General features: G+C 42.5%; 1 protein-coding gene across 1 annotated transcript; it reads left to right on the top strand.

The window, feature by feature from the left end:
- The first annotated feature begins 147 nt into the window (after nt 1-147).
- On the top strand, nt 148-9,112 carry LOC129839224 (GTPase IMAP family member 9-like). Its single transcript, XM_055906535.1, has 2 exons — nt 148-163; nt 8,232-9,112. Exons 1-2 carry the CDS (start codon nt 148-150, stop codon nt 9,083-9,085), a joined length of 870 nt encoding a protein of 289 aa, XP_055762510.1. The 3' UTR covers nt 9,086-9,112.
- The last annotated feature ends 2,579 nt before the right edge of the window (nt 9,113-11,691 follow it).

The raw sequence follows: 11,691 nt of genomic DNA, 5'->3' as shown, positions 1-11,691 counted from the left end.
GTTTCAAGCAACATTAAAAGACTGAAGAGTTGAATCTGAGATCATTATTTGTCTTCACCTCCAGCTAACCAGAGTTTTATTGAGAAGTGGAGCTGATGAACTACAGAACAGCACAGCTTTTCTAAGTACATCCAGGAAGAAGAGAAGATGTCAGATGAGAACGGTAAGAACGTTTATTCACAAATTTATTCACAAATCTTTCTAAATTAAAATATGAACACATTTCCAGCAGCAACACCATAAAGATGTAACAGCAATGTTTCTTTATTTAACTAGGCAAGTTAAGAACAAATTCTTATTTCAATGACGGCCTAGGAACAGTGGATTAACTGCCTTGTTCAGGGGCAGAACGACAGTTGTCAGCTCGAGGATTCGTTCTAGCAACCTTTCGGTTACTAATCCAACGCTCTAACCACTTGGCTACCAATGGCACTGAAATAATAAGCGGTTCAAGGGAATTTGCAACAACACATAACTTTCACTGTTGAACGGCAAAAAAAAGAAAAGAAGATTAGACAACGTGTTTTTACTGAGTTGAAATGACTAGACCACATCATGGCATAATTATAAACTGTGTGGTTCGAGCCCTGAATGCTGATTGGCTGAAAACTGTGTTCCACGGGTATGACAACATTTATTTTTACTGTTCTAACTGTGTTGATAACCATTTTATAATGGCAATAAGACACCTCAGGAATGTGTAGTATATGGCCAATATACCACGGCTAAGGGCTGTTCTTAGGCACGACGCAACGCAGTTGTTAGTTTGAGTTTGCGGCAACTGTCTGCTGCTAGGACATTGTAGTTAGAGATTATTTTCATCACAGACAAGCGAGTGCCCCAAGTTACCACGGTAATGGCCCATCCCACGGTAATGGCCGGCACCACTGCGTCAATTTAAGTAACATAAAATAATCCCCATCAAAATCCGTAAGTTTTCTAGGGATACACTACATCACCAAAAGTATGTGGACACCCTTTTAAATTAGTGGATTTGTCTGTCCCAGGTTGCAACACTCACTACCGAGTTCCAGACTGCCTCTGAAATAGCCCTAGCTCTGCTACCTTCCACTGCAGATGCAGAAGGCCGATATCGGGGGATGTGGTGAATTGAGACACAGCCCACATGCAAAAAAAATCATATCTCTAGCTTAAACTGACGGATTTTGATAGGGATATTTTTATTGTGTTACTTAGATTGACGCACGGGTGAATCAATAGACTCTTAAGGATTAATAGCCTAATGATTCTGTGAGCTCCAAGCCTCACACAACCACAGTATGTTGGATAAAGCAATTTCACAAAATAAATACTGTCATTTGTGTCTTAATAATTTCATAAAACAGTGCGCTTAAAGCATCAGCTCAGTGCAAATAGTTGATTTTATTAAAACACATAGGTTGTGTCTTTATATGGAAAAAATACAATCAAGAATTCAATTCCCACGAGTGTAGAGCGTTAAGGTCAGCGGCATCATGAACTCTACCAAGTATCAGGTCATATTAGCCAGAAACCTGGTTGCCTCTGCCAAGAGGCTGAAATTAGTGTAAGGGGTGAACAATAGTTATTAGGTAATGTGATTCACAAAAAAACATTTGGAAAAGTTCCATTAAATATGTAAAACTATACAGGATTTCAATCTGAGCCTGAATATATTACAGACATTTTCCATGCGCACAAAAAAATGTATTTCTCTCAGTTTGTGCACAAATTTGTTAACATTCTTGTTAGTGAGCATTTCACCTTTGCCAAGACAATCCATCCACCTGACAGGTGTGGCATATCAAGAAGCTGATTAAACAGCATGATCATTACAAAGGAGCACCTTGTGCTGGGGACAATAAAAGGCCACTCTATAATGTGCAGTTTTGTCACACAACACAACGTCACAGATGTCTCAAGAGGAGGGAGTGTGCAATTGGCATGCTGAATGCAGGAATGTCCACCAGAGCTGTTGCCAGAGAATTAAATGTTAATTTCTCTACAATAAGCCCTCTCTGTTGTTCTAGAGAATTTGACAGTACGTCCAATCGGCCTCTCAACCACAGACCACGTGTATGGCATTGTGTGGGAAAGTGGTTTGCTGATGTCCATTGTTGTGACATTCATCCGCCACCATCACCTCATATGACCTCATAACTGACAATTGTTGTTGTCTTTACCTTCCTTCCCTTTGTGCTTCCTTCCCTTTGTGCTTCCTTCCTGCCCTTTTATTTTTATTCACCAAATGACCCTGCAACAATTCAATAAAACCCAACCTTTAAAAACTTCTTGATGCACCCATCCCGTTAGCGGGATCATTTTCGTCAACCACCGCTGAATTGCAAAGTGCCAAATTCAAATTAAATCACTAAAAATATTCAATTTTCATGAAATCACAAGTGCAATATAGTAAAACACAGCTTAGCTTGTTGTTAATCCACCTGGCGTGTCAGATTTCAATAAAGCTTTTCGGCGAAAGCTATCCAAGCATTTATGTAAACACATCTCTCTCAGGATACAAAATATTACAAACAGCTAGCAGCCAACTAGATTGGTCACAAAAGTCAGAAAAGCAATAAATTAAATCGCTTACCTTTGATGATCTTCGGATGTTTGCACTCACGAGACTCCCAGTTACACAATAAATGTTCCTTTTGATCCATAAAAATTATTTTTATATCCAAAATACCTCCATTTGGTTTGGCGTTATGTTCAGAAATCAACAGGCTCGAGCGGTCACGACATTGCAGACGAAAATTTCAAATAGTATCCGTAATGATCGAGGAAACATGTCAAACGTTTTTTATAATCAATCCTCAGGTTGTTTTTACAATATATAATCGATAATATATCAACCGGGAATGTTGCTTCTTCAGAGAGAGAGAGAGAGAAAATGGATGCTCCATTCTGTTGCGCATACAAAACGCTGCTGGCACCCAGCCATACAATGACGCGATGTGATCTTTCTCGCTCATTTTTCAAAATAAAAGCCTAAAACTATGTCTAAAGACTGTTCACACCATGGGGAAGCCATAGGAAAAGGAATCTGGTTGATATCCCTTTAAATGGAGCGATGGCAGGCTATGTAACATGGAGCTTTCAAAATAGAAGCCACTTCCTGGTTTGATTTTCCTCAGGTTTTCGCCTGCAATATCAGTTATGTTATACTCACAGACAATATTTTGACAGTTTTGGAAACTTTAGAGTGTTTTCTATCCTAATCTGAATTATTTTCATATTCTAGATTCTGGGCCTGAGAAATAGGCAGTTAAATTTGGGTACGTTTTTCATCCAAAAATCTAAATATTGCACCCTACACTCAAGAGCTTTTAAGGTGGCAGCTTGGAGTCCAGCAGCTACCTCTCTCTGATCTGTCTTGCGCCCAGAGAACACCATATGCTCTACTTTTAAAGGGAAGGGCAGAGCTGTGCTCAATCACCATGTTAACCTGCAAGCAGTGAGACAAACATAATGGATCACCTATCACATTCATCACAGAGTGGTGTAACAGTATAGCTTCCATCGCTCTCCTCGCCCCACCTGGGCTCGAACCAGGGACCCTCTGCACACATCGACAACATTCACCCTCGAAGCACTGTTACCCATCACTCCACAAAAGCCGCAGCCTTTGCAGAGCAAGGGGAACAACTACTTCAAGGTCTCCGAGCAGGTGACGTCACCAATTGAAACACTATTAGCGCGCACCCCTCTAACTTGGGGGGCGGCCCGTCAGGAAGTCCAGGACCCAGTTGCACAGGGTGGGGTTCAGACCCAGGCCAGAGTTTAATGATAAGCTTGGAGGGTACTATGGTGTTGAAGGATGAGCTATAGTCAATGAACAGCATTCTTACATACAGTGGCAATAAAAAGTATGTGAACCCTTTTGTCTGTTGTTGTGACTTAGATGAAGATCAGATCTAATTTTATGACCAATTAATGCAGAAATCAAGGTAATTCCAAAGGGTTCACATACCTTTTCTTGCCACTGTATAGCCTCTCCCTCAATGTCAAAAAAATGAAGGCGCTGATCCTGGACTTCAGGAGACAGCAGAGGGAGCACCCCCCATCCACATCGACGGGACCGCAGTGGAGAAGGTCAAAAGCTTCAAGTTCCTCTGCGTACACATCACTGACAATCTGAAATGGTCCACCCACACAGACAACAGCGCCTCTTCAACTTCAGGTGGCTGAAGAAATTCGGCTTGGCCGCTAAGGACACCTATGGCAACTGTACCATCCGCATCTACAGGGCTCTCCAGTAGGTAGTGCGGTCTGCCCAAAGCATCACCAGGGGCACACTGCCTGCCCTCCAGGACACCTACAGCACCCGATGTCAAAATTAAGGACATCAACCACATGAGCCACTGCCTGTTCACCCCGCTATCATCCAGAAGGTGAGGTCAGTACAGGTGCATCAAAGCAGGGACCGAGAGACTGAAAAACTGCTTCTATCTCAAAGCCATCAGACTGTTAAATGGCCATCCCTAGCCGGCTACCACTTGGTAACTCAACCATGCATCTTAGAGGCTGCTGTACTATATAAATAGACATGGAAACACTGGCCACTTTAATAATAGAACACTAGTCACTTTAATCATGTTTACGTACTGCTTTACTCATTTCATATGTATATACTGGATTTTAGTCAATGCCGCTCCAACATTGCTCGTCCTTGCTACGCTTACTCCCTTTCCCCCTCTCCTGTACTCAACGTCGCCGGTCTACTAACCACTGTTCCTGCAACCATCATTACACACACCTGCTCCTTATCATTACACACCTGCTCCACATCATTACACACCTGCTCTTCATCATTACACACCTGCTCCCCATCATTACACACCTGCTCCTTATCATTATACACACCTGCTCTTATCATTACACACCTGCTCTTCATCATTACACACCTGCTCCCCATCATTACACACACCTGCTCCTCATCATTACACACACCTGCTCCTCATCATTACACACACACCTGCTCCTCAACATTACACACCTGCTCCTCAACATTACACACCTGCTCCTCATCATTACACACCTGCTCCCCATCATTACACACCTACTCCCCATCATTATACACCTGCTCCTCAGCATTACACACCTGCTCCCCATCATTACACACCTGCTCCCCATCATTACACACCTGCTCCCCATCATTACACACACCTATTCCCCATCATTACACACCTGCTCCCCATCATTAAACAGCTGCTCCCCATCATTACACACCTGCACCCCATCATTAAACACATGCTCCCCATCATTACACACCTTCTCCCCACCATTACACACACCTGCTCCCCATCATTACACACCTCCTCCCCATCATTACCCACCTGCTCCCCATCATTACATACCTGCTCCCCATCATTACACACCTTCTCCCCATCATTACACACCTGCTCCCCATCATTACACACACCTATTCCCCATCATTACACACACCTATTCCCCATCATTACACACACCTATTCCCCATCATTACACACCTGCTCCCCATCATTACACACATCTGCTCCCCATCATTACACATCTGCTCCCCATCATTACACACCTGCTCCCCATCATTACACACCTGCTCCCAGTCATTACACACCTGCTCCCAGTCATTACACACCTGCTCCCCATCATTACCCACCTACTCCCCATTTATACACACCTTCTCCTCATCATTACACACCTGCTCCCCATCATTACACACCTGCTCCCCATCATTACACACACCTATTCCCCATCATTACACACCTGCTCCCCATCATTAAACACCGGCTCCCCATCATTAAACACCGGCTCCCCATCATTACACACCTGCTCCCCATCATTACACACCTGCTCCCCATCATTACACACCTGCTCCCCATCATTAAACACATCTGCTCCCAATCATTAAACACACCTTCTCCCCATCATTACACACCTGCTCCCCATCATTAAACACACCTGCTCCCCATCATTAAACACACCTGCTCCCCATCATTACACACCTGCTCCCCATCATTACACACCTGCTCCCCATCATTACACACCTGCTCCCCATCATTAAACAAACCTGCTCCCCATCATTAAACAAACCTACTCCCCATCATTACACACCTACTCCCCATCATTACACACCTGCTCCCCATCATTACACACCTACTCCCCATCATTACACAACTGCTCCCCATCATTATACACCTACTCCCCATCATTACACACCTGCTCCCCATCATTAAACACACCTGCTCCCCATCATTAAACAAACCTGATCCCCATCATTAAACAAACCTGATCCCCATCATTAAACAAACCTGCTCCCCATCATTAAACACACCTGCTCCCCGTCAATACACACCTCCTTCCCATCATTACACATCTGCTCCCCATCATTACACACCTGCTCCCCATCATTACACACCTGCTCCCCATCATTACACAACTGCTCCCCATCATTACACAAACCTATTCCCCATCATTACACACACCTGCTCCCCATCATTACACACACATACTCCCCATCATTACACACCATCTCCCCATCATTACACACACCTGCTCCCCATCATTACACACCTACTCCCCATCATTAAACACACCTGCACCCTATCATTACACACCTGCACTGTACCATCCGCATCATTAAACCCACCTGCTCCACATCACTAAACACACCTGCTCCACATCACTAAACACACCTGCTCCCCATCATTAAACACACCTGCTCCCCATCATTAAACACACCTGCTACCCATCATTAAACACACCTGCTCCCCATCATTAAACATACCTGCTCCCCATCATTAAACACACCTGCTTCCCATCATTAAACCCACCTGCTCCACATCACTAAACACACCTGCTCCCCATCATTAAACCCACCTGCTCCACATCACTAAACACACCTGCTCCCCATCATTAAACACACCTGCTCCCCATCATTAAACACACCTGCTCCCCATCATTAAACACACCTGCTCCCCATCATTAAACACACCTGCTCCCCATCATTAAACACACCTGCTCCCCATCATTAAACATACCTGCTCCCCATCATTAAATACACTTACTCCCCATCATTAAACCCACCTGCTCCACATCACTAAACACACCTGCTCCCCATCATTAAACCCACCTGCTCCACATCACTAAACACACCTGCTTCCCATCATTACACACCTGCTCCCCATCATTAAACACACCTGCTACCCATCATTAAACACACCTGCTCCCCATCATTAAACACACCTTCTCCTCATCATTACACACCTGCTCCCCATCATTACACACCTGCTCCCCATCATTAAACATACCTGCTCCCCATCATTAAATACACTTACTCCCCATCATTAAACAAGCCTGGACTTCATCATCACCTTGATTACCTTCCCTTTATTTATCCCTCAGTAGCCTCAGTCATCAGGCAATATTGGTTTGTTTTCATGTTCAGTACGCGACTCCTGTTTTGTTCATCTGCCTTGTATGATTTGTGGCATAGAGCAGGTCAGCCACCTGGGGGAGACTCGTCGAGGCCTGGTAACAGATGGAGTATACATCACGAGATGATGGCTCCATCTGCTGGACGTGCCAGGTCTCCATGGGCTCTCCGCCCAGGACTAATTGGGGCTGATTGGGAGCTGGTGAGTAATCAAGGGCGGATTTCTCACCAGCTGTGCGAGTCCCATAAATCTGCCAAAAGGGCAGCACACAGGGAGAGGACTAGGGGAAGTGAGGTGACTTCCATGTGGTTGGATACGGTTACCCGAGGGAGTTGAGTTTGTGTGCAGGAAGACCCGGAGCCCAGGAGAAGGTATCCCGGAGAGGGTCTCATGGGGGAGACCTGTTCTTTTCTTTTTGATTTATTATTTAAGAAACACCCTTGAAACAGAGTTAATCGTACTCTGTCCGTGTCTGATCTATGTAAACGTCTTGACCAAACCACCTGGTCTGCTACAGATTATTAAACTCTCTTTCTGCACCTGCTTCCTGACTCACTGCGTATACGTCACAGTCCTAATATTCATACATTTCTTACTTCCATTATTTTCTTAGATACAACTGAATTGTTAGATACTACTGCACTGTTGGAGCTAAGAACAATAGCATTTCACTACACCCGCAATAACATCTGCTAAATATGTGCATGTGACCAATAACGTTTGATTTGATTTGACATTATTAGTAAATGATAATGATGTGAATTTGAGTCTAATTTTCTGAATTTAGTAAATGATAATGATGAAACTGCTTTACATTTTGTTTTTCCACAGGTTTATTGCTTCCAGCTGATCTGAGGATAGTTCTGCTGGGGAAGACTGGAGCAGGGAAGAGTTCAACAGGAAACACCATCCTGGGGAGGGAGGGGTTTCCTTCTAAGTCAAGTCCAAATCCAGTGACTGAACAGTGTGAGAAACAAAGTGTAGTGGTGGATGGGAAGAAGATTGATGTCCTCGACACTTCTGCGATCGGTGACATATCACTTACAGAAACAAATTTGATTGGCAAAATATGGAAACAGTTTCAGAGAACAGATAAAGTAGAAATAGAGAGATGCATCAAGATGTCAGTCCCAGGACCCCATGTGTTCCTTCTGGTGATCAGACTGGATAAATACACAGAGGAGCAAAGAAAAGCTGTGGAGTACATCCAGGAGAACTTTGGAAAAGGGGCCTCAGACTTCACTATGGTATTATTCACTGGTGCAGATCAGCTGGATAACACAACAGTAGAGGAGTTTCTGAAGGAGAGTAAGAGTCTTCAGACACTGGTCAATAGCTGTGGAAGGAGATATCATGTCTTTAACAACAGAGAGCGGAGAGACAGTACCCAGGTCAGAGAGCTACTGAGGAAGATAGACAATATGGTGAAGTTCAACGGACACTACACCAATGAGATGTATTTGAAGGCTCAGAAAGAGATCAGGAACAGACAGTTGTTGGAGTTGGGTGAACAAGCAGCAAAAGAAGCTATAGTAGTTGGCTGCACAACCACAGTAGTAGGACTAGGTCTTATCTTAGCCCCAATAAAAGCTGTAGTTGGAGGGATAGTGATTGCAGGAGGAGCAGCAACAGCTATAGCAGGAGGGATAACTAAACATGTAACCAAGAAGAAAACCAATAATTAACTGCAGGGTTCGTGTCTGTAAATAAGGCCTGAAGAACCAAAATGATTATTGCTTTTCCTTTGTTTGATTTATTATTTCTTTGATATCGTTTAACCTTTACCCTCATGTGGTTATGTCACTGCATACTGCATTTAACCAAATGACTAAATCATTCATTAAAGTTATTAAGTTAATTATTGTTTTACTTCACATAAAGGAAGAGACAGTACATTTGTACAACATGGCTTCCATACCTGATGTGTTGAAGCTGTAATCATGGTTGTAATCTAGTTTAATGTGCTGCTCGCTAATCACATTTATTTATAGTCTTTTGTTAAGTACCTTTAACATGCTGTTAGGTAATGATGGGCACTGATATGGAACATCTATATCGACGTCAGTTGTATTGTTTCTAACCTACCCAACCAGTTGTATTGTTTCTAACCTACCCAACCAGTTGTATTGTTTCTAACCTACCCAACCAGTTGTATTGTTTCTAACCTTCCCAACCAGTTGTATTGTTTCTAACCTACCCAACCAGTTGTATTGTTTCTAACCTACCCAACCAGCTGTATTGTTTCTAACCTACCCAACCAGTTGTATTGTTTCTAACCTTCCCAACCAGTTGTATTGTTTCTAACCTACCCAACCAGTTGTATTGTTTCTAACCTACCCAACCAGTTGTATTGTTTCTAACCTACCCAACCAGTTGTATTGTTTCTAACCTACCCAACCAGTTGTATTGTTTCTAACCTACCCAACCAGTTGTATTGTTTCTAACCTACCCAACCAGTTGTATTGTTTCTAACCTACCCAACCAGTTGTATTGTTTCTAACCTACCCAACCAGTTGTATTGTTTCTAACCTACCCAACCAGTTGTATTGTTTCTAACCTACCCAACCAGTTGTATTGTTTCTAACCTACCCAACCAGTTGTATTGTTTCTAACCTACCCAACCAGTTGTATTGTTTCTAACCTACCCAACCAGTTGTATTGTTTCTAACCTACCCAACCAGTTGTATTGTTTCTAACCTTCCCAACCAGTTATATTGTTTCTAACCTACCCAACCAGTTGTATTGTTTCTAACCTACCCAACCAGTTGTATTGTTTCTAACCTACCCAACCAGTTGTATTGTTTCTAACCTACCCAACCAGTTGTATTGTTTCTAACCTACCCAACCAGTTGTATTGTTTCTAACCTACCCAACCAGTTGTATTGTTTCTAACCTACCCAACCAGTTGTATTGTTTCTAACCTACCCAACCAGTTGTATTGTTTCTAACCTACCCAACCAGTTGTATTGTTTCTAACCTACCCAACCAGTTGTATTGTTTCTAACCTTCCCAACCAGTTGTATTGTTTCTAACCTTCCCAACCAGTTGTATTGTTTCTAACCTTCCCAACCAGTTGTATTGTTTCTAACCTACCCAACCAGTTGTTTTGTTTCTAACCTACCCAACCAGTTGTATTGTTTCTAACCTACCCAACCAGTTGTATTGTTTCTAAACTACCCAACCAGTTGTATTGTTTCTAACCTACCCAACCAGTTGTATTGTTTCTAACCTACCCAACCAGTTGTATTGTTTCTAACCTACCCAACCAGTTGTACTGTTTCTAACCTACCCAACCAGTTGTATTGTTTCCAACCTACCCAACCAGTTGTATTACAATATGAAGCTTGTTGATGGCCATCAGCAGGCAGCAGTAAGCTAAGTTGAGAGCCTGTGAGAAGGTATTGTGCCTGTAGGAACAGTATGATATGTTGAGAGCCTGTGAGAAGGTATTGTGCCTGTAGGTACAGTCACGTACGATATGTTGAGAGCCTGTGAGAAGGTATTGTGCCTGTAGGAACAGTCATGTATGATATGTTGAGAGCCTGTGAGAAGGTATTGTGCCTGTAGAAACAGTCATGTATGATATGTTGAGAGCCTGTGAGACGGTATTGTGCCTGTAGGAACAGTCATGTATGATATGTTGAGAGCCTGTGAGACGGTATTGTGCCTGTAGGAACAGTCATGTATGCTCTTTAACATACAGGAAGGTTAACAGCAAGGATAAGGCTATATCAAGATATGCCTTGCTCATATTGATATCAAATGATATCATATTGAATTATCAATATTGATGCCCATCTTTACTGTCTTTCATTACATAATAATATATTTATTTAAACTTTGTAATACTTTTAGATTATTTACAAAATAGAGAAATGTAAGATTTTGTTGATTGATTGAAACCTTGATGTTGACTTGTATTTAATGATAAAACATGCCCAGGTTAAAGGGGAAATGTGTTGACCTGTATTTAATGATAAAACATGCCCAGGTTAAAGGGGAAGTGTGTTGACCTGTATTTAATGATAAAACATGCCCAGGTTAAAGGGGAAATGTGCAGCTGCCTCATCCATTTTAAGACTTAGAAATTAATTAAACGTACCCATTTGTTCTTGAAGAATTGAACTTACAAATGTCTCAGGAGCTTAGTTCAACTGTCATACCCCATCAAATAACCAAAAATATAATCTTGTTTTAATCTAATGTTTGTGATCAAAGTAAATGTAAACACACACTAGCCCTTAAAACATCAAAACTATAATGTTGATATCATGGATGGTCAGTCCTTGTA

This window comes from Salvelinus fontinalis, chromosome 40 (assembly GCF_029448725.1).
Source record: "Salvelinus fontinalis isolate EN_2023a chromosome 40, ASM2944872v1, whole genome shotgun sequence".
In the NCBI taxonomy this organism is placed as follows: domain Eukaryota; kingdom Metazoa; phylum Chordata; class Actinopteri; order Salmoniformes; family Salmonidae; genus Salvelinus; species Salvelinus fontinalis.
Note: the sequence above shows the minus strand (reverse complement) of the source record. Positions and strands in the feature narration are given on the sequence as shown.